Here is a 25126-nt window from a genome sequence, read left to right as displayed (position 1 = left end):
TATTTCCTCTTGAACATCATGGGAAACAATGCTAATACCAACTAGTGTGCAGGAAAATTGGACTTATATAGACATGCATCTGTGGTGTACAACTGGATCGGGAATCCATTCCCATGCCCATTCCTATCAATGGGTGGCCAAGCTGCTCATTAATCAGCTTCAAAACCACTATGAAAGAACAAAATCAAAGTCAAAACCAGAAGTAGTTCAGGAATTTATTCACTAATGGGCTGTCAGACTGTCACGTCTTCATGGCAGCAATATTTGTTGTGAGTTGGATGGCTACTGTTGGCAATTACTTCAACCATCCAGCCTTAGTCTGGTGCCTGTTACAGTCCTCACTGGCAATACTGCTGCTGACTTCTGGGTACTTTCCCAGTGCAAGGATAGAAACAGGGTTTTCTGCATATTAGAAAAGAATGGATTTCTAATAATTACTAATTTTTCATAGGTTTGAAAACTATCTGCGTGTTTGTGGGTTTTTTTAAATTATATATGTGGTTGCATCATTATAAAATCATTAAAGAAAGCCTGTGTATTTCAAAATGAACTTTCAAAAAAAGATGTTTCCTAAAAGGACATGAATCATTTGATTTACAGTACTATATCAATAGACAGAAGAGCTCTGAAAGATTAAATGCCTTGCTTCATTAGGCCTAGATCCTAGATGAACACAAAACCTGCTCTTATTTCAAGAAATAATATTTTATAGACTGTATGTTAATTTAATGTTAATTTTAAAATTACTGCTTACACCATGTTCATTAGAATCACAGTAACCACTTGTAAGCTTAGTTAAAAGGAATCATTTCAGCCCTCATTAAACTAAAGTCAGCATTTTCTGAAACATGCATTACTCTGTATAAAGTACCAGTCATGCAGAGCAGAACTAGACAACAGTTCAGCATAAAGCAAGATAGAAAGAAGAACAGGCTGAAGTTCAGATTCAAGGGGTGTCATAGCCTGCCTTTAAGCTTTCCTAGTATTTAGCACGTCTTGCCAACTAACAAGATACATACACTATCTAGAAAGTTGTGCTATACTGGATTCTGGACAAAACTGCCAAAATTTCTGTGTGGGAAAAGAGGACATATCTGAAGAAGCCTGAATTCATTGTCGTCCTGAATCCAAGCACATTGAGGAACTTTTTTTCACAAAATACTGAAATGTCAGACATGCCAGCAAGATATACAGCACTTTTCTTTCCCTTTTACTAAGAGGTGAGAAGACAAGTATGCAAGGACTACCGCACCATAATATCTGAAAATTTATGAACCAGAATTTGTTGTGAAGAAACCCTTAAAACAACCTGAGTAAAATATCAGACTTCAAAACAATCTAATGGCTATGTAAACAGAACAGAACACATCATTTGGTGCTTTTCGTGCATTGGTTGGGTTGTTTTGAAGGGACAGGGGTATGAGGAGTGCTAGTGCTTACGTGCTGGGGTGGAATTCCACAAACTATTCCAGTTAGCCACGACAACTACAGCATTTCATTTGCTACATAATTCAAGGAGCTCTACCTTGACTTTTCTCACATTTTGATTTATGTGTGTGTTTTCATGTACTGTGAGGAGACTACATGAAGTGTTTCCCACAAAAATCATAGATGCATTCTGTGACATTATTAACTTCTCTTTACAGGACACTCTGAGTTTCATTATGACAGATAATGAGGAAAATATCCTGCTTTGTGTTGTTTTGTAATTTGTAAATGGCTGACTTCTTTGATCTTTGCCAAGCTTTAAAGTCACCATGTCACAAAATCAAGTTTCTCTGAATACAGCATTCACTCACCTTCCACTATCAACTGCATAAGCCACTATTTTATTTTTTGAGAATAAAACTGAAATTTAAAAAAATAAAAACACCAAAACATTTCATTTGATGTAACAGTCAGTGCATTATTAAGTTTACAGTGAATTATTAAGACAAATAATGTCGAAGTTGGTGCACTGCAATAAATTAATAAAGGCACAAGGAAGCAGACCTATGTGAATCTGGCAAAAAAAATTCACACATTGTCCTAGCTGCCCTTACTCTGTTACAGCTGTGTGCTGCTAAGTAGTGTCACCTTCAGTAAGTCAGTAATTTTCTACACCTGACTTTACTAACCTGCAAAACAGATGCAGTTCTTAGTGACCTGTGGAGTGTTGACAGGCCTAATTAATTAAGGTTTACATAGCACTTCAAAATCTTTGGATGAAAGTACTGGATTACATAGAAAAAACAGTTCACAACTACAGCTGAGCAATTTTCACCTCATTCAAGGATTTATCCCTGAACGTATGCTACCCCGTGGTGAGTACACCCAGAAACATTTTTAGCAACATAATTTCTTAACATGGCAGGATTTTTTGTGGGGGTTTTCTTAAGCATTTCACAATTTCTCAAGTCGTACAAAAATATTCAAAAGACATTTCCCCCCTCCCCTTCCCTGTTTTTTCTTTATGTTGTTGTCTGATTTTACCTGAGATATTGGTTGTAACATTGATCGTAGTTGCTGGTCCAAACCCTTTGATGGTGCTTGCTCGTATGAAGAACTGGTAAGTAGTTCCAGGGTGCAGGTGAGAGAAGACGTGGTGTGTGCTGTTCCACAGCTTGGATACTGTCTGTGGAGGTCCTGCCACTGGAACTGCTGGATCAAACGACTGTATACTGCTGTAGCTCACCTGGGGAAACAATAATTTTTGTAACAACTCTTAAAAGTTTTGGCACAAGGGATTTACACTAGCTTGGCTGGAAAGGAAACAAAAGAGACATGCCCTTCTAGTTAACCATTTAGCTTGGGGATACCACAGAATCATTTAGGTTGGAGAAGATCCTTAAGGTCATTGATTCCAACCATTAACCTGACAATGCCAAGTTCAGCACTAAACCAATGAGGATTTCATGTGTGCTGTTAAAGAGTTTGCCTTACTTGAAAGGCTGTGCAGGCACCCTTCATCATTGCTGTTGGATGACACACTCCCTTGTTGGTTACAAAATCACCATGAAACACTTTGAGATTCACAATTTGATTTCTCTGTAGCTGCTCTGTCAGGGCTAATGTCACTGTTAATCCACTGCTTTTGCATCTGTTTCCAATTAAAAATTAAGGAAGCATTTATCTGCTTTAATCCCATTCATCAACTGTTTTTGCATAGTTTATATATGGAAAATGTCACTGTTACATTCCACTGAGGGGTAGTCAGCAAATGGCTGAGTGGGGTTGAGCTGCCCACCTGGTTTAACTCACACTATCTAGTGAATTTAGTCTACATGAAATGAATAAACAAACAAACAAATTTTTAAGGGGTTTTGTTTGGTTTGTTGGTTTGCCTTCGTATAATTCACTAATACACAAATTATATATTTTGTTCCTTTAAAAGAAGAGTGATGGAAAGTGTGTTTGTTGCTCAAATCAGGTTGTGTTACCTGCTAATGTCCTGTGGAGGTCCCCAGAAAGCTCATAAAGCAAATACACTTTAAACAGAATTTATATGGAGGTTATCTAAAAATCTAACAAATCTAAAAAAAACCCGCACATTACTCCAAATTTAATAACCATCCTACTTTTCATCCTACTTTTAACCTTTGCTTCCAATGAAGAAAATTTTGTAGATCATGGCTGTCATGGCTTTGGAACGGTATATAGTAACAATAAAAGATATTTGAGGCACTTGACAGGGATGAACAGTGATATGCACCACAATTACAAATTTTGAGTATCTAACTGCTACAGAAAATCATGTATTCAGTAAATGAAAGGAGCATACTATTGAATAGCTGCATAAAGAGCTTAAACACCTACTGTCAGCCACCTCTCTTGACACACCTCCCTAGCGTCATCTTATGCTTGTTAGGTGTTTAATGATTACCTCATACTGAGTAATGATGCCATTTGGATCCACAGGTTCCTTCCAGTTGAGGAAGATCTTATCTTCAAAAGGAGTTCCTTTCACTGATTTGGCAGGTATAGGGCCTGGCACTACAAACAAAATGGAAGTCTTAAAAATAGGAATTTCAAGAGACAGAAAAACTAAAGAGATGACAGAACATCCTATTAAAACCAAAAGTGAGCATGGGTCTATTTTTATTAATATTCATTTGCATGCAAAAGGCAATGGTAGAGTGTGTGAAAAAGCACTTCAAAGTGTATTTTGTCATTTGCAGTGCAGAGAGAGCATGAAGTAGAAATATTAACGTTATCCCCACATACGGTTTTCAAAACTCCATGCAAAGTCAAATTGTCTCATCGTATAGCCAGGGGAAACAGTTCAAGCTAGATTACAACTTCAGGGAACATCACTGAACTCTGTAATATGCGTATCTTAGGACAAGGACTACACGGTTCTAAAATTCTTTTATATGGAAAAAAATCAAAGGCAAGGAAGAGTTTCTGTTACACAGCTTCTTCCAAAGGAGAGAAATTCTTACAAAACAGTTCTCAATCACATCTTCTTATGATTTGTTGTTTTAAAATAAATCACCATTTAAAAGAGAGAGCTGAACATGGGGAAACACACCAGCTTAGCTGCCATTTCTTTCAGCCTTTGACCTCCTCATGTGCAGAAGGATCAAGACTGCTTACTTCAAATCTTTCCAATAAGAGATGTTTTCAATGCTTTGAACTGAACAACACCAAGATGACCCTACTTTCTTTTTTTTAAATGGAACCAATATCCCTGGTGTAATAAGAAGTCTGAAATGTCACCTCAGGCCTCTTTGCCCAAGTGATTCACAGCACGCGGTAATCCCATCAACACCAGGCAAAAGCATTTAGTTATCTCCCATTACAGCTTACAAGATATTTCTGCCTACACATACAATTCCTTTTTATCAGAGTAGCTCACCTAGATTTGAACACACACATGCTTAAAGAGGGGCTGAACATCAGGGACTGCCTGGAGAAACTCTGAACCCAATGAAACACCTTCCCCCCTCAAAGAGACAAGGTTGTTCAAATTTGCAGTCTTTCGATCTAAAATGTCATTTCTATTTAATATATTGCCATATATTTCTGTCTCCTTCTAATAAGCCTATTTTCTTCAATGCAACATTCAGTGAGCCTTATGCATGACACTCCTTGGATATTCATTATCAAAGCAGACTGAAATTTTGTAAAGAGCAAAAATAAATTAAAATCCAGTGGATCAAAGGAAGTGCCAGGTGCTGTGCTAGCAGCAGGAAAGAATGAGTGGTCTCTCACATCAGTGAAATTTATTTCAGTTTACATGCAAACTATAAATTATGATCTGACCCTCAGCACAATCAACATAATTTGGCATATTAATAATAAATTTAAGTAGTCAAAAAAGCCCAGAAGTAAATAGGTGAGAGCTTTGCAGAACACATTCATCTAACTGTCATAAGAAGGCTTAGGAGAAGTTAACTAAAATCACAGGCTGGTGCTTTTCTTCAGGGTCCCAGGATATACCAGGCAGTGGATGAATGCTGACATGCAGTGACAGCCCCTCTGTGCTGTTTGTGACATTGAGAGACTTCCTGCAGGCAATGTTTCATTTTTCCTGGGAATGCCCTACAGTATTTCCTTACATCTCAAAACAGGTATGAATGCACGTGACATTTTCCTTGGGAGATGCATACATGATTTTTTGTGTGTACATGTACATCTGTGTTTGGGAAAGAACATGGGTACCCACCTGGGCATGTACATAGTGTGTGAAATTTGACATTAAACCACATCAAAGTATGTGAGGCTAAAAGAAAACAGATATGATTGCCCAAAAACACGCAAAATACTTTTTGTGCGGTGCTTTAAAAAAGAAATGTTTCATATTCAGTTGAAACTGGGTGTAGGGCTCTACATTTGATGGTTGCATAAATCCTCCTACACCTTTGGTTTAAACACCAAGGTGGGAGAAGCCTCTAGGCTTATCTCATTCCATGACTCTTTTCTTCTGCTATACAAAGTTTGATGCTTAAGGCAGCAGAAGCAATGTTAAAGTGACTGGAATTACATGATCCCAGTTAGTTTCATGCTTCCCTTCCCCCTGGCATGGGAAGGGTACAAGAACAGAAGATATCACAGCAATGAACAACTTGCTTGGAATCTCAGTTCAAAAAGGTCATAAAGAAAAAGAAGGCAAGCATCTAGAGAAAGAGAACATTAATGCCCACAAATCCCATCCATCCCCACAAATTCATAAAAATTAATGTCAGGGATTTAAACTTAAGTAATTTGAGAACTCAACTGGAATTAAAACAAAGAAATAAGTAAAAGTTCAAATGCCCAGAAAAATGAATATAAATTAATAGTAATTTGCAGGACACATTTTGATGGTCTGAAATTATTTTTTGTTTTCCATTTTGCAGTTCAGCCATAGTAAAAATGTCTTTTAGTTGCACTGCTTTACCAAAAGGGTAAAGGGAGTGAGGAGAGAGAGAGAAAAGCAGGAGTAAGAGAATTTGCTTAAAGAACAGAATATCTTCAGTTTAGTTAAAATAATTCCTTATCGTCCTCGTATGTTCTTTTATGTCTTTGTTATTAGATCAGTATTTGTTGCAAACGGAAATTTTTAGAAGGCCAAAATTAGTAAAAAAATCCATAAACCCGCAAAAAAACCTCACCAACAAAAGAACAACAGCAAGGTAACCTCCTGGTAACACTACCCTGAAGACTCAAACTGCATTTCTCCATGTAGGCAGCCATTGCTGTCTATTCCCTGCAACTCCCAGCAAGTCTCCAAGGACCTCAGAAATGCCTTAAACTTCACCTTTCCAAAAGAGTGTTAAGACTCTTCCCTTTTGTAGTCGATTGACCTTGGCTTGATGCTAAGTGCCCATCAAGCAGCTTTCTCACTCCCCAGCAGACAGAGGAGATGTAAAGCCGTTAGTGGTTAGTGGGCTGAGATAAGGTAGATTACTAATGAGGGGAAAAAAATCCAAAAAAGCAAAAGTTTGCATGTGCATAAGCAAAGGAGAACATGTAATCTCTACTTCCCACCAGTGAGCAGTGTTCTGTCACTTCTCAGGAAGCAGGACTTCAGCATGTGCAGTGGTTGCTCCAGAAAGCAAAAAATTGTAAAATAAAGAATTTTACTCCATTCTTTCTCCCTCCCTTAGCTTTTACATCTAAGCTGACATGATATGGCATGGAACAGCCCATTGGTTAATTTGGGTCAGCTTGCCTGGCTGTGTCTCTTCCCAGGATCTAGCCCATTCCCAGCCTCTTGCTGTGGGGAAAATGTTGGGAGTCAGTGCTGATGCAGTGCCAGCCCTGCCCAGCAGCAGCCAGAACCCCGGTGTGTTATCAGCCCCTTCCTCGGTACCAATGCAAAGCACAGCACTGGGAGGGCTGCTGAGGGAAAATGAGCTCCAGCTCAGCCAGACCCAATAGACCTTTGTATGATATTTAGCAAGGACTTGGGTCAAAACTAGCCAGGTAAATGTCATCCTTGTGTTGATAACAACTTTCAGAAAACTCGTCACAAACAGCAGCAAAAGCTTTCTTCAGGCTTGTGTGAGCATTTACAGAAGCTCCATCACTCACCACAGCACATTTTTTCTGACTACTCAGCTCCCATTCTTTTCCTACACAAGTTCTCACTCTTTCCTTTGGACTTACAGACAGTTTACGCTTAAATCAAAACACACAAGACTATTACAAGTGTGTTAAGTTCAAGTATGTTACATAACATAATCATCTGAAAAATCCAAAAAGTATAAGTAGCTGCTAGAGGAGCAGAACTCAGACCTTTTGGCCTCTGCACCCACTCTCGAAAAAGATTCTGGTCTGCTGACCTTGTGAAGTTAGACCCTGCTATCTCTCAGTGACAGCGACAGTAAACACACTTTCTTTCCCATGCATCATTCTACGCTAAACTTCCACAAGTCAAGATTTACACTTTTCTGAAGAAGTGAAATAATTTAAGTGGGTTTAATTATATGGATATTAGAAGAGGTTTTGAATTTAAGCAAAAACAAACCAAAACAAGCAAAACATAAAACAGTAAAAAAGTATACAAACATAAAATGCATATATATGAAAAATTAAGATAAAACAAATTCAAAGGGAATCTCAGCAAGGTTTTATAGTGCAAACAACACAAGCTCTTCTTTCATGATTTACATGCATCTCCAGAGCTCTTTTAATAAAACTATATATTCATATAGTGAATATCTGATAACCTTTTTTCTATATGCATGTGAGGTGATGGACTTTATAAATACTACGCATAATGAAAGTACAAACCATCAATCTGACATCACACCAATTCATTTTAGACCAATATATTTGCATTAAATTATGCCGCAGTCACATATAAATTGTTATTCACAAATAGTGTCACTTAAATGTTGTTCTACATGGACTTAACAGAATATTTATATTACAAGACATTACTTCTGGAAAAACAATGTATTAACTGACACCAACCACTATAAAAATGAATTTATATTGTTTCAGTTTTCCTGCTACAAAATAATGAAAGTGTATGTAAACAGAGTATTTTTATTATTATTATACTCCGTGAAAGCCATGCACAGAATTACTATGCTCTGTGGCAAAAGTTATGTGCAGAAATAGAGAGGGTCATATTGGGAAAAATTCCTTTGTTGTAATCAAAAAGGGCAGCATATTAGCAGCAATCTTACAGCCTTTCTCACAAAGTAGATGCTCATTTTCAGGAGATGGTGACAGTTAATCTCTCCTACTGTTCAAATGTTACCAGAAACTAAAATTGTTCACCTTTCCATTTTCTATTTCTGAGCGATTTGCCATTTTTACTTTACACTTTACTACAGCTGGAAACTAAGTTTTAAATAAAAGCAAATTTTTTCTATTAGAAAGGAAAAACAAAACCAGAAGTGCTCTTACTTGTCTTTATCATAACAGCATTTGCAGAAAAGGTGGTGACAAAAATTACTTCTTTGGATATCCCTCAAACTGGACTATTTGCAGTAAGGAACAGAATACCATTGAAAGTTATTGGGAAACAACCCTAATTTTATATTGCCAGTGGTGTACATGCGCCATAGCCAGCAAATAAGTTCCACCCAGCCAGCTGCTCACTCCTCCCTCAGCAACTGGATGGGGCAAAAAAAAAATTTAAAAAATAATAAGAACAGCAATGATAAAAGAATTAGAATATATGTAACAAATTCTGTGCATTGCAATTGCTCACCACTCAGACTCATGCCCAGCTGTTTTCCCAGCTGTGAACCCTGGCCAGGTTTCTTCCCAGTTTATACACTGAGCGGGATGTTCTGTGGTATGGAATGTCACTTTGGCCTGTTTAGGTCAGTGGCTGGCTGCATCCCCTCCCAGCCTCCTTGCTGCCAGTGCATGAGAAGCTGAAAAGTCTTCAACTCCATATAAACACTACTTAGGAACAACTAAACTATCAGTGTTTTATCAACATAATTCTCATCCTAAATCCAAACTTCAGCACTCTACCAGCTACTAGGGAGAAAATTATCCCAGCTGAACTCAGGACACACATTTACACATTATGCAAAGCATTTTACTCTTCCTATTTTTTTTGTCTTCTAATTATAACATTTCCTCTTCCTCTGCTGTTCCCCAGAGTGGTAAGCCTGCTGCAGCTCTTCCAGGAGCATGAGTAATGATTGGACACTTGGTATCTTAACCCTGCATCATAGCTCTCAATAGCTCTGCACGGGGCAGAATGAGCCACAGCCTCTGAAAGATCAGGGGACCTCATTTGTGTCCAATGAGCACATGCTTTGCCCCAGACCAAAGCTCTCTTATACTTTAAGCCCCAAAATGGCTACTTCTCCTATTCCAAGTGATCCTTTTCAATTAGTTGTTTGCCTACTGTTAGATGACACACTCCCTTACTGGTTATAAAATCACCTTTGAACACTTTGAGCTTCACAATTTGCTTTCTCTGTAGCTGCTCTCTCAGGGCTAATGCCACTACTCCTGTTAATCCACTGCCTTTTGCATCTGTTTCCAATTAAAAATTAAGGAAGCATTTATCTGCTTTAATCCCATTCATCCACTGCTTTTACAAAGGGTTCCCTGTGAGTTGGCAGCGCTCTGGTCAACAGGCAGCTCCAAGAACATGTGCATGGTGGTGATTCATGCTGAGTGATAAATTCACTGCTGGTTATTGTGCTTTGTCTCAAAGTGCCAAACGTTGTCTTTGCCCAGCATGTATGCGGCCCCAGGTTGCACGAGCCTTCCTCTACTTCCTTTATCAAATTCTTCAAACAGTGTCCATCTTCTGTACAAGCCATGGAATGCACTGAGTCCCTGTCATAGCACAGATGTGCCTGTGTACTGAGAAGTGCTTCTTCCAAACCTAAGTAGCTGTATGGTTTCTCTCCAAAGTGAAAGATGTTTAGCTTTTAAAACACACACAAATATCCCTGTTTTCATCGTCTTTTTTGCAAAGCTTGTTCAACAGTGTTTCGTTCAGGGGTTTTATTTTTACATGGAATAAAACTTCCTGGAAGTACTAAAATATACTTTAAAGATTAATTCCATCTTCCCATGCTAAATAGAAATACTGAAACTACCAAGTATTCAGATCTAGCTCTGGTCAATAGAAAGACTGTTTTCAGACTGTCATGGTATTCCTGGGCTTGACTATCTTGCAGATATTGAATTACAAGCTATTAAAACTTTTCTCATTGGTCAGCCATGGCTCTGAGGATCTGAAGCACAGCTTTTGAATCTTACCTCATTCTTCTAGTAATTGTTTCTTGAGTTAATTCTGTTCCAGGTATCATATGCAACTCAGTTACCACTCAGCATTCTCATAGGTCTGACTGTTTCTGAAAGACCCTCAGCCCAGCTTCACAGCCTTTCATAAATGTGAGCCTTTGTGAAAGACAGAGATCCTCCCTGTCTCACAGAAGAGTCTCATAAAAGTCCAAAATCCTCTGCTTTTAGAAAATCCTAGAAGTTCAGAAAAGTGTAAAGATCCTGGCAGAAGGGAGGAATTGACATGAAAGATAAGAGGGCAGGTTAAAACACAACAACAACAACTGAAGAGACGAAAGGGACAGCTTGGAAGCATGAAGAAGTACGACGAAAAACAGAAGATGAAGGCAAAATGATAGAGAGGAAGAGAGACAGGAAAACATGGCATAGGCATCTCAAACTCCAGGAGTCTATGAAATTTTTGCCTGTTTAGCAGTACCTTGTGAAAAAAAAAAACCCACAACAAAAAACAGCATTGAAAAGAATCCCACACCACAGAAAAGCTAACAAAAATTTAATTATCAGTTGTCAAATGGAGTTTTCAAAGTTTCTATTTATGAAAAGTATACAACACAACTGCACAGTTTCAGATAATCATGTCATCAGGGGCTATTTCTAACTAACATTATTTGCAAAAATGCAGAGCAACACTATTTCCTCTATACTCCTTCTCCAAAATGAATCACTGATAATGCCTCCATAATATTATTAAAATTATGCTTACTCTAGAAACCTGCAAAAACCATGAAGACAATGCAGCTGCATCTGACCATATGTGAAATCTAGGGCACAGAATCACATACATAATTGGACTTCTCATCTTCTTAGCCCAAGTCCTACATTAGGCTTCAAACTGTGCTTGGAAATAGTTTCAGATACTCGATCACTCAGACTGGAACTAAATTAGCATTGTACATATGAGCAGTCAGCTACAGGATTTAGTTAGCCATTGCTACGAGAGCTCAAGGAAAGACTCAGGCATGAACCTCTCAGTATTGTATGTCATCTCAAGGCCCAAACTTTGAATTCATGGCACAATAGACATAGATTTTCAATCAATCAGTAACACAAAATTAAAATCTCAATTTTTTCACAGAGTAAAGCTCACAGGAGGCTATTTTCAGGTCACAAGCATAATTACCACCAGCACAACTAAATATAGGTACCTTTTAAAATGTATTAGTCCCTCTGTGAAAACAACATCTGCTTCAAACTGTTTACCCTGGCAACTCCTGTTCACTGAGTGAGGTTTCCTCTACACTACGCTACTTGTGACACCAAAGCCAGCTCAACTCAAGTTCAATGACAGCACGTTGGTATGTTAGCTTGTGACCAAAACTTGTCTTATGTGCACCCTCTTCCAAGAAAAATCCACAACAAAACTGGGAGACAAAGTTTTCATTTGACTCTGCTCCTGACAAGTACTGACACAGCGACCATCTGTCATCTCCACAGATCTAACAAGACAAAGGTTTCCACTGGAAACCACAACCTTTGGTAAAAAAGAAAAGAAATCCATTTTCCATGGACTTAACAATATCACTACTACTCTTTTTAGGTTCAAGGAAAGTGGCAACCATACAGTACTTGTCAATGAGTCTCCATATGGTGCATGTATGTGTCTATAGTTTTCTAGAACTTCTCATATTCTACCTATTTAATAATTTTTTTCCTTCTTATTGAAATAGTAAATATATTCCTCTTTTATTTATCATAAAATTGAAAATATATGGAAAAAACAGCACTACCAGACTCTTACACTGACTGTTATATAAAGCTATATTTCCTATTCATTTATTTTGCAGGCAAGTAAACACACTTTTTCAATTTTACCTTTTTATTTATATACAGTCTTACATTAGTCCAAGTATTCTATTTTTGTTACCTATGGAAGTATCTATTTTAATTTTACTGTAGTTGGTATTTTCACAAAATGTAAACATAAGAAAAAGAAAAATAGTTTTTGTTATCACATTTTTAATATTATTAGGGAAAGGTATCACTTTTTATTTTCACATCTTTGATATCAAGATTCATAGCCTAACCTCTGAATGTCACCATTAACACGTCTACATCTATTGTTTATTTTTTCACAACTGAGGTAAATTCAACTTGTTGAAATTTTGTTGAAAGCATTTTGAAGAGGAATTACAGAATATCTGAAATTTGAAAGGACCATAAGGATCACTGAGTTAATTCCCAAGTTGTCAAAAAAATAATTTAATTTGATAGGGGGCTTTCAAATAGTTAACAGATACTGTATTCTGAGACCTGCAACATAATTTTTTTCTCAAAGATATTTTCTATAGAGGTTTAAAATCTTGAATAGTCTTTAAGCACTGACCTCAATATTTAAATATTATATACAGAATTAATTTTCAAACACTACGCCTAATACTGTGAAGCAGTCTAACACCACCATGTGTTTCTCATCACTTGCATTAACACAGTATTTGAAAGACTGGGAAACTATCCCCCTTCTTCCGGAGAGAAAGAAACACAGAGAGAGATCCAGTTTGACTTGTGCTGCATGGACAGTTTTGGCTACATATGTGTGGTGACAGCTATAAAAATACCTTCATAGCTGCCATTTTGGGGCTAATTAATACATTAATAGAAGAGAACTTCCACCCTTCATGATACATATTGTAACACACAAAGTCATTTCCTTCCACCTGCCTAGTCTGGACTTGGATGTAATTTCCATAAGAACATTTAACTTACCATCTTCATCTGTCTGGATAATGGTCTCCTCGCTTTCCTTCCTCCCTTCTGGGTTGGTTAAGATCATCTTGAGGCTGACATTTGTGTAGGGAGGCAAATGATCCACAACGTGCTGAGGTGCTTTGGGGTCCATGTCCAAGCAGTCTGCTTTGCTCTCGTTGTGTCCACAGAAGTAGTGGTAGCATATAGTGACATTGAAAGTGTGGCAACGAGTGATGTTGTAACCCAGAGATTCCCAGTCCACAGCAATGTGTCTGGCCTGGATCTCAGCAATCTTCAGCGTTTTCGGTGTTCTCATAGGTTCTAGAAAATAGAATGTAATAAAGAAAACAATGTTAACATTCTTCATCTGGCTCTGAACTGTAGCTGGTAGATGGTGCATTCAGGAATGTGAGAGTAAAGGAAGCACCAAACAAACAGGCTAGTATCATCCTTTGCACAGGAGGAGAAAATGCTCCCTAAATTTTTTTACTTCATTCCTCCTTGTCCTGTCTTTGCTGGCTTTAATCAATGATGGAGACAGAAATAGTAAGAAAAAGAATAGTTAATTATCAGTGGAGCAATTCAAAGCAATTGAGAATACAGGCAACAGATGCAAGAAGAGTGACCAAAAGGCCACCCAGCTGTCACTACTGGCCTCCCTTCTTGATTTCCCCCTTACCCTTTTCCATTTTTTTACCTGTGTAAATTAGATAATACATCATAATTGAAAAGAGTGAACATTTACTACATCATGATTTATCATGCCACCAAGCAACACTGTATACTAATTATACTAATTACCTTACTAAACTAGCAGTTACAAAAACGATGCAGATATTAATTAGTGTTTATTATTTTAGTAATGAAGCTCTTCATTCAAGCAAAACCCCTCGGAAATAGCACAAAAATGTGCTTTGGGATATTCGCATTGTATCCTGATTCCTTCAAAACCCCAAAACCATGATTACTCTGAGCAAGTAATCTCTGACCTGGTCCCCAAGCTCAGCTGCTCTCCCCAAGTGCATTTGCACCAGCAGAGAACGTGATGCTCCCCAAGCTGTCATCAATCTTTCACTGTCTCTCTAGTGCATTCGTTCCTCATGCAAGAGTAACTTTTATCGTTGAACTTAATTAAAATGATTACACAATGAAAATCATGACCATGTCTGTATATACAAGAGTTTCACTGAAAATACAACCAGCTTGTGCATGCTTCCTCACCAGAGAAAATAAAGCCTGTGGTTGATACAGCTTCAGTCTTGTGTCCTTGCTGGTTTAAGGTCAAAACAGTCAAGATTGTTCAAAGAAGGGAAATATAGGATTTCTCTTTCTGAGTATAACTGTAACTTGCATGAGTTCCAACAAGGCAAAAAACCAGCCAAAAGCACAGATGGTATATTGAAATAAGGAAATGTGAATCAGTGTAATGTATTCAGCATGCAGTTTGCCAGACAAACTGCAAACATTTAGTTTCAAACATCAAAACAACAGAATTCTAAATATAACATAAAGGTATTCCTAGCAACATGAAGAATGTTAAGGATTAAAAATTACACATTTGTTGTCATGATCTATCCTTTCTTCATTTTGAACAAGCACATATATTACCTTTGCCATTAAGTTTATTTATCATATATACAGTGAAAAATGCAATTAAATAAGAAGACTTCCTGGATAGTGGCCCTCTAAACACAGTGTACTGGAACAATAGACATTTGAAACTGAACGATGGCATTGAAAAGGTTCTTGAGAGAGAAGAGACTTGAAGAGAAGGAAGATAAAACAGGGTTTTATAGAGAAAACAGTGCCTGGTTCTTTAGCAAGTAGAGAGAGGTGTGAGGTGGTCATCGAAAGAAAAAAAGTAGCAACATGGTAGATCTACTGAAGGAGCTGATAAGGGTCTTCAAAGATTTGAGTATTCCCTTGGCTACTGCAAGCACTTGGGGAAAAACTGAACACACTTGAGTGCCACGAAGGAAGAGAATTGTTAATACAAATACATACCTGTTTATGTATATATATACACACACATATATATATATATATAAAATCAACCCTTTTCTCATATGAATGACAGTGCAAAATTTAGTTATACATACTCTGGTTTAGAGTTTGAGGCCTAGAAGAGTAAGCATATCCTTCACCAAGGAAATGTGTTCTAGGCTGTTTTCCTTCTGAAATGGAATGACTGTTCCCATTTTAATAATTTCCTCTTTGTTCTCTTACTACAGTTTGTGTTTCTAACCACTCCCACTAGAGATGGAATTCAAACCTGAATTCAAAATTTATTTGAATTAAAACAACATAACACCTGGTGTCTGACCATGAAGTCTGAAACAATTAATGTTTGAAGCCAACCATTCAATAACAGAAAATATTTTCATCTTGCATCTCTCATGACAAGACTTAAACTGCCTTTACACTATGCTGCACAGCACTTTAAAGAGAGAAGAAAAAAAAATAAAGGCTTTGTTAAACTTAAAGAAAAATTATTTTACAATTCTATGCAAATTTTACAAATGTGTCACAGCATCAGAGGAGATACTGAAAAGCATCCTTTATTCACCTGTCAAAAAGGAAAGAATGAAAGACAGAGTGTGATCTCGCTTTCTCACAACTATTCCCTTCTTTGGCAGAAATTAAACAACTTCTGCAATATTGAGATGGTAATTAAAGTCTGCAGAGTCTCTCAACAGCTTTAGTAAACTCTGCCAACTGTCCCACTGCTCCTAAAACGATGCTTTAAAAACACAATTTCACTCTTTCTTCTGGGCAATGTTCATCTTGGGAATCTCTAGAGGTAAAGACCAATTGTTTTAAACTACCACACCACAAAGTCTCCATCTGTAACACCTCAGTGAAAAGCAATCTTCGAATAATTACTTTTCTCAGATAAAGCACTATTGAATTTTTGAGTAGGCTTCCCAAAGATCTCAACCATCTCATTAAGAATAGCTTTCATCTTGATGGGAGCAAATAGTGTTCATCTCCTTTTTTTTCCATTTCCCATCACAATTTAGGGTTTGTGTTTCACTGAAACATTTCTTTAGTCCTACAGGGATTTTATTTCAATTAATGCATTATCTTCTGATTTCTTGATACTCTTTGAGTATTGCAAATCCCAATAATTCAATTCACGTCTTGTCTTCCCAGTTTTCTTCCCATCTTTCATCTTTAAGTCAGGTCAAGAAATTTTATCCAAAATACAGGGACTTTCAAGCACATGAGTTCTTACTTGTTGAATTACCCATGTCAAATAGGAACCCTATGACAAAGACAGAAGAAATAAGATGCTCTCAGAATACCTGCTCAATCCCTAACCTGTCCACTGGAGTGTCAAAAATGCTGGCAGAAGGCACATAATGTTTTTCAAACATTAATTTACCAATTACCTCTATGAACATGTAAGTGGTGTTGAAACTTTTCTGTGAAGAGAAAGAGGCACAAAAAAGGTTAATAGCTTGTTCAAGGCTAAAAAGCAAATTACTGCCAGGGCCACAAGAAAGCTGAACCCAAGTGCCAGGTCACTGGTGTCCATGAGACACCTAGCTACAGCAATTCATAGACCTCAGGTACAATGTATGTGCCAATGCTTCCACCCAAAGTCTAACTCCAATCCTACACTCCAGTCCTTTTTTAAAAAGATGTTTGGTGGAGTTTTTTTAAAGGTTTTCTTAGAACAAGTTTGAAAACGCATAACAGTGCTCAGACACTAATTGAATATCTGAGCATAAGGACATGTGATTTAAAAAACAATAATTTGGCTTATTCTTTTAGAAGATTTCTTAATTGAGAGCTTCAAATTTGAATGAAACAGCATTTTTTTGTTTTGCATTAAATCTTGCATTTAAAAATTAAATTTTTTGGAAGGTGATATTAATAATTTATTTATTTTTTTCAAGCCTTTTTCTCTATCAGATAAAAGACTGGAGGGAGTTCTTTTGTGGTGACAGCAGAAAGTATACAGGACTTCTGTTGTTGCAGGAAATTCAATATCCTGTGACTGCATCAACCATTTAGATATGAACATCCTGACTGCCAGCGTTAGATCTTCGAAGAGAAACTCAGCAAGGAAGCATAATGGAGGATTTGGTGGTGACAGTGGTGGTGGTGGTGGCAAGGTTGACCTTCAGATTCTTATGAACACCTCTAAGGATGACAGGCTCCCTTCTGCCAGACCTTCTCTGTCCATGGGCTCCTGCTATGACCTCTATCCCATTTCCACCTCTACTTATGGCCAGCTTCTCCCTCTGCTCTTTGCTTTTGACACCTGGCAATACCCATTTCTGTTATCCCCCTCCTCCTCACCCCTACTTTGTGTCTTGGCACAAATGCTACCAAGCGCTTGGTGACTCAGATTTACTGTCCAATCTGACTGGTTTTAGCCTCATCAAACCAAGTAAAAACAGAGGCATTGGGAGAATATCAAAACAACAGAAAAACCAGAATGATAAGAGATCTCTACGTTTGTACAGATTACTAAGTCCTCAATCTTTATCTAGAAACCATACAAAATAATTACATGCATGTGGCACTCAAATCACAACAATTTCTGGATTAAGAAGATTTAACCCAACCTTATATGATAAAATAAAGAACATTTCAGTAATTCTCCGAAGGTTAACAATAGAGGGATACATGGTGAAAGAGACAGAACCTGTTGACCCCATACAACCTCTCAACTGCAGGATTATTTAATAAGACTCTCCAGATAACAGATAAAATGAAATTCAATTTCTTTAGTACTTGATAAGCAACACGTGATATGACAGGTCAATATCAAGCCTCTTTGTAGAGATTATCTTCACTTGCACAGAGATGGGAGTGAAAACAAAAGCCTTCACAACTGCAGAAGCAGCAAGGTAAGAGCATCTATTTCCTCAGAACCTCTTTTTAATGATAATACATATTAGCCTGCTGTCAGTCAGAGACAAACAGGTGCCCCAAAAGCTGTGAAAAAAATCCTTTACAAAGAGGCTAGCAAAGTGTGACATGTGCTCTGCTTTTGCTGCCTTTCCTCAGAAATCCTAAATATTGACTGCAGGACAATTTAATTTCCACATACCTGGCAGAGGTGGGGGAATTACATCTTCTGACAAGCAACCAGAATGCACATTTGTTCACATTAAATGGAAAACAACTGGACAAGTTTTAAAGCACAAACATTTCAGATAAAGATGGTCCTTCTCAAAAACCAACATAACCTGTCTATACACTGTCTGTGTATTCAATCCTTTAATTGCAGTTGGTTTTTGGATCCTCCTTCCCCTTGAACTCTTTCTAATCTGTCATTACACAGAGGAGCTGACTTCCAATTTCTGCTTTAACCACATTGACTGAAATTCATATCAAGTTTAAAAGCAACCCAGGTAGCCTTCATTGGTGACACTGAAGGCGAAAACTAACTGGACTTGGAAGGCGTGATAATTTGTGCATTTGAGGATAGGTGTGATAATTTGTGCACTGCGGAGAGACGTAAGGCCTATGTTAAATGAAAACTCTCATATAGAAAAGCAAATCTATGACCATTATTTAAAAAGTACAGGTAATAACCCCATAATTTAAAGCACACTGTTTCCCACCAAGACTCCTTTAATTAACTTGCCTTTATCAGTAAAACAAAAATTACAAAGACAGAAAGAAGCCCTTATATTTCTTCCAATATTCTCAGTCTGAACAGCCACTGGAATTTCCCAGACTTTTCTTCTATGAGAACACGAGCCTCCTTGTTCTTTGGCTTCTCCTGACCTTTTCAGGGTAACTCTTTCCTTGGCATGTGGGAAATATAAGAGGATTATTCTAAGATATTACCATGGTTGTTGCTCCTTTCTCAGTGCATGCAAGGTCCTATAAAACCAAAATGTTCCCAAAACTCAAAGGAAAAAAAAGTTACGGTCCTGTTGCTGTGAAGAATTATTCTGAAAGACCCCTGATAAGAACCTCAAAGAAAGGTAAGAGGGAAAAGAGCAGAAGGAAGCACAACCCACATAGGAATAGCTGTCAGAAGTGCAGTAAGAAAACAGTAAACAAAGGTTTCTTGCTTGCTCATTTCGGCTGCATTGCTCTCAATTATTACTTTTTTTATTAGTAAATGATGAATCAGGCAGAAATGATTTTTTTTATATAGCCACTAAACTCCTCACATCATAAACTTTGTTAGGACTGCTGAACAGAGAAGTTTATGACTCATTAAAAAGGACCAAACTAGAATTAAATATTTCAAGACACAACCACAGCCTCAGCAAGAACAATGCACATCAACTGTGATCACTTCTGCACTTCTGGGGGGAATACACTGTTGTCAAAGGAGCAAACTGTAATTAAGTCATGTTATGAACAAAGCGAACAAAAATCCCTAGGTAAGGTGAGCTGTACTAAAATATCAATGATGAAGCCCCTGAGTTTCAAGGATTATTAACCTACAAGTCCAAGAGAATTTAGTTCAGATTAACTCCCAATAACTCCATTATTTAACAATATAATGATAATACAGGAAGATCCTTCAGACATCCCCAAAATGCCATGAATTTGAGTCTGATTTTCATAAACCAGCCTGTATGACAGAATAATTCTTGCCAATTCTGTTCAAGTTTCTTGTAACTGGCAGATTTTTGACCATTTCCAAGTAGAATTAAACACAGCTTTGAAGTAAAGGCATAAAACAATTATCAGTATTGGCCCCAGTCCTTACTACATAGTGATAGTTCATGAACGACTTATCTTTAGTCAGGGACTCTCTTCTTCCTACTTGATGTGTATTCCAACCCAAAACCACACCACATTATATTACCAACTGGATCAATATTGATGCAGGATGATATAAGGCATCAATATGCCCTTTTCATATGTTATTGGAATAAAATACTGTTCCACTGTTGGAGTACCTGAACTCCCTCATTCTCAGAATCAACAAAAAAAACAGGACATCTGTCAGATAGATAAATGCAAGCTGGAAAGTCCAACTGAGGTACTTGGTAGTAGGGTTTTTTGTTTGGGTACACTGATTTTGTTTTGGGCTTTTTTTTTTTTACTGTTGGTTTGATGTTTTTTGAAAAATCTTGTTTCACATCAGCATTTAAGACACCTGCTTTTAGGCAGCCACATTTGAAAACTCAGACCTTCCATATTTTTAAACTTAGAAGCATTAAGAAATAGTGAACACCAAAGGAAGAAGTTAATGAAGTTGACAGAAGTAGTACAATTTGAAATGTTTTCTGCAGCAGTCAGACAAGAAAGAAAAAAATTAACGGGTACATATTCCCACAATAAAAATCATAGGGATTGCTGGGCATCTCCCTTTTCATATGTGTAACACACATAATACAAAACAAATATGGATGCAAACATAAAAAAGAATTAACTTTTTGTGCATTAGTATGTCCATCTGTTTGTCATGTGAAATATAAACCCGGAACAAATGAAACTATGGTATTTATACTGTGTTAGCATTACAGATTTATTTTGGTGCAAACAAAGGTTATAATGCAATTGCATGAAAATCTATGAGTTTTTTCTCCTTTCACTTCATCTAGTGACTGATTTATTAAGCCAGCTTACAAATTTCTTATTGACCACATACTTCAGGGAGCTGAAGAAAACATCTGAATTATTACTTAGATAATCAGCTCTACTACACTAGTTTCAGTAGCAATGAGGGGACATTCAATATATTTTTAGAATCTATCTTTTTGGATGCAAAACACAGCTGTCCCTGCATCATAGGTGTAGTAAACAGATAAATATAACTGCACTACTGACAATTATTTGCTCATTTTCTCTTGATAGTACATTTATTCTGTTGCCTCCATGCATGATTAACAGTTTATGCATCCTTAGCATGTAATCAATAGCTGTGAAGTCTTGTATTAGTTTGAGAGATTAGACATCCCTTGATAATAAATTCTTTTGACTTCTCCAGTTTAGCTTAGCTCCAGAAATCCACTTTTTTTTTTTCCTTCTTTTTTTCTTTCTAAATCTGAGTTTATATCAAAAGGAACTATAGGGTCTAGGGGGGGAGAGAAAAAGCATGTTCTCTTCAATCTCATTCTTCCAACTGAACAAAACTTATCAGATGGTATAAAATACAAATCAGCATGTCAACAAGCATCAGACTGCAAGAGTAAACACAGGGGAAGTCTGACAGTACAAAATGCCTAGGAAGACTGTTCAGGACTACATTTTTAAGTTTAATTCTGTAAAGTAATTTACAAAACTATTAGTGATAGGGAAAAAGTGAACCTTTGACTAGAAATATCTGCATGGTTACATTAAAGAAGAATAAACAGTAATATTTATACTATAAAGAATATGTAGTGTGTATTTACACACGTGTATACACTTTTTACCCACCTCAACAGTGAACCTAACTATGCAATGCTGTGAAGAAAGCATTTACAAACATTTATTTCAACATAAATTGCCATTATTGCTTAGGTGATATATTGTTCATTTCTCTCCAATACACATTCATAAACATGTTTTTTATGGTTTTGTTTACAAACTATATATTTGGGAGCTTAGGATGTAATGAGTATTAAGCAAAATTACTAAGTTGGAGCAGTGTGAATAAGGTAAACAAGAATTTTCTATGGATAGTGTTAAAGCTTCAGTTTCTTTCTCCTGTATAGAAAAATTTCAGTCCTCCAAGTTAGGAAGCATAAATACCATCACAGGAAATAAATGCAAAAATGTGGAATGCAGTCTATAATAAATAAATAGTAAGCACAAAGTACTTAGACTGGGGAAAAAGGCCACATTCACCTCTGATAACTAAGAACTGAAAATTGCAGGCAGTACTTATGTCACCCACTTAAAACTTGAATATACATTTGTATGTATGCACATACATTCACAGACCTGGGCAGATATGTTCACTGCACTGCACCACATGCAGATAAAACATCCATCAAAATTCATCCTCTCTGTCTCTTCACACCTACTGAAACGGTCTCAATCCTATTGTCTCCTGTTTCCATTTTGCCTCATCTGGTTCCTGCTGCCCCTGGAGCCTTGGTTGAAATCACCTGTCCTCCATGCTACTGCCTGCAATGCACAAAGCCTTGAGTTTCTACCTTTCGTCACAGCCCAAGAACTAACACATACAATGTTGTGCTTGTGTGGCAAAACCCAATAACAACTTTGTGTTGAACCTTACTCTAGCTCCTAACACAAAATCAATAACACAAGACTACATGTCACACAATGTATATATTGTATATAGATATTTTATATAATGCATAAACCTTGGATGAAACACAGATTTAAAACCAGAAGTGACACAGTAGCATACAATGCCTCTGCTGTATATATTTTGTCCCATCAGTGAAACAATCCAGGTAATTTATTTTTAAACATTGAATGACAACACCTGTAGCTTCTATTGTACAGAAAAGTTTTCTCTAAGCAGTTGGAAATTTATTTAATGAATTGTCTTCATTTTCTTCATTGGTTCATACAAATATAAGAACACAAGTGATAGTAAAAGCAAGTCTGCTTTCTTTGGGGAAAAATAGAGAAACAAAGAAGAATTGCTCTAACAATAAAATTTTGAATAAAATCAGAAACCATTTTCAATGGTATGTAGAATTCTAAAAATACTGGTAAGGAGTCATTGCGAAAATTCTTTTCTAAAGTGGCTACTTGTCTACAGTGAAATGGTACCACTTTTGAATTTCAATGAAATTTTTTTACTCAAGTCACACAGTCACTGTCCAAAGTTTGACTAAACATGACTAAGAAAACTCCAATGGCTGAGAAAAGTCCAACTATTGGTCAATCACCACTGCCAAGTGACTACCACAACCTAATACTTGTACCTGTATGAATAATCTTCTTAATACCTTAATTTGATATTTTAAACAACTTTCTGTGCATTTTAAGTGCCCCAATTTCAATGCAACTGTCCCTTGACACGATGCACTAGTGAGAAAAAAATGCATTCTTGCGTCAGCAGGCAAAGCACTGTCCATGATTTGCTAATGGAACAGTCATGACATTTTCATTAGAGGATACAGCCCTAAGTTGATCATTTCCAGAGAGGAGCCTTTTTTTCTGAAAAGTTTTTCAAAACTGTCTTTTCATAAAGGGAAAGGATTATAAGGAATATTTGCTTTTCATATTGTCTTGCTGTCTGGGCAAAACTGACATGGTATCATTTCCCTTTCCTAATACCATGTGGCTGCAAAAGCTTGCAAGGCTATTTTGGGAAATAGGACCAAATCCTGCAAACCTTTTTTTCCTGGAGCTGCCTCAACATAAGCAGGGCTCTGCAAAAGTGAGCTCACAAGCCCGTCTTAGCCACTGTGAAAGAGGGTCCTTGCAAAAAGAACCCAAAAGCAATGAAAAGGCCTTGCTGACAGAAGCACTAGCAAGCTGGAGAAGTGTTTTCTAAAATAGACCATGAAATCAAAATAATACTTTCCATTTAGCTGCATAAAATACTCTCAAAAAATTGCCCTGTTGCTTCACTTTCAGCCATTTAGTATTCCATCAAACTGTTCTTTCCTGTCTAAGCCGAAACTTGGAAAACATAAAATAATTCACCTACAGTAAAAGAAAGTAATGTATTTCAGAAACAATTTCCTTTTTACAAACTTCCTCTGAACACTTCTGGCTTATTCATTAACAAAAATGTTAATGCAAAATGATCCTGAAGAATTTTCTGTTGATAGCAAATCTGGATGAGTTGTAATACAAAAAGGTGGCAAACTCAGCAAATGAAAAACAATCCTAGATGCTGTGGATAACTTACCCTGCTTTCAAAATCAGGTGATTTTATAAAGTTATTAATTAATGAGCAAATTATTTTACTTTATAAAGAACTGATAGTGTTGCTAAATGCAAACAAAACAAATCTACTTTTCACTCATGCAAATGTAAATGATCAGCTCTTTGCTTGCAGGAGTTATCACCATTTACTATATGCTTTCTTGCTACATGTAGATACCCATCTAGAGTGCTATCTACTTCAAGCTGTCAGTCATATTCAATAATTTTACCACATTCTGACTTTCAAAAAGATATTGTACTAGAACAGTTGTCTTGGCTTCACTGCTACAGCAAAGCATGTGCCAACGTGCTCCCCCAACCAGCTCTACTGCAGCAGTCACCCAAGAGAGTGTCAATCATGCCTGCTGAGTAAGTGGAGCATTAAATTATTTTTTTATGCCTGTGTTGTACATGCTGAATCACTGTCATCATATCCTCACAACAGAATGCAAAGAACGAAAGGCAGCCAATTAGCCAAGTCAAGGCCACACAAGTAAATGCAGTATTAATTTGGAAGTGCAGGCTAATTGCTGGACACCAGCATTATACTGTCACTTAAACCAGATTTATTGCTGAGTCTAGTAAATGTTTAAAAATAAATAGAGCAATCAATTTCTCTCACCTTATTACTGAAAGACTTAAAAATTCCCCTGGGTATCTGCCAGGTTTGTTTTTGTTTTTTTTTTTTTTTTTTGATACCTCATCTTACTGCTAACCTTTTGAAGACTGACATAACAAGCACATATGCAATCTACTACTATCCCCTCTTGTCACCACGATCAAGCCACTAGCTCATAACCCTTTTCAACAACCATAAAAATTTGCAGAATTAAGCATCTACAGAATGCCTAAACATAGAAGAATGCCTAAAAATATAAAATTCTTCAGAATTTGTTTAAAGGTTTTTATGATTGGCAATGGAGGTTTTGGGGTTTTTTCCCTGCTTTTTGAGCTAATTCTGTTCATATCCATATCC

The 25126-nt window shown here is 37.0% G+C and overlaps 1 protein-coding gene across 12 annotated transcripts in view; it reads right to left on the bottom strand.

Moving 5' to 3' along the window:
- The window catches only part of PTPRK (protein tyrosine phosphatase receptor type K), a 378252-nt gene that overhangs the window by 77803 nt on the left and 275323 nt on the right, over positions 1-25126 (bottom strand). For all 12 annotated transcript variants that reach the window (XM_039707322.1, XM_039707321.1, XM_039707325.1 and 9 more), the window contains exons 8-10: positions 13402-13704; positions 3863-3972; positions 2473-2674 (exon numbers count right to left, since the gene is read on the bottom strand). In XM_039707322.1, the coding sequence (XP_039563256.1) occupies positions 2473-2674; positions 3863-3972; positions 13402-13704 (615 nt within the window). The remainder of the gene's footprint in view (positions 1-2472; positions 2675-3862; positions 3973-13401; positions 13705-25126) is intronic.

The sequence above is a fragment of the Passer montanus genome, unplaced genomic scaffold (genome assembly GCF_014805655.1).
Source record: "Passer montanus isolate IOZ18808 unplaced genomic scaffold, ASM1480565v1 scaffold2, whole genome shotgun sequence".
NCBI classification, from domain to species: Eukaryota; Metazoa; Chordata; class Aves; order Passeriformes; family Passeridae; genus Passer; species Passer montanus.
The sequence above is the reverse complement of the archived record's forward strand: the minus strand, read 5'-3'. Positions and strand labels throughout refer to the sequence as shown.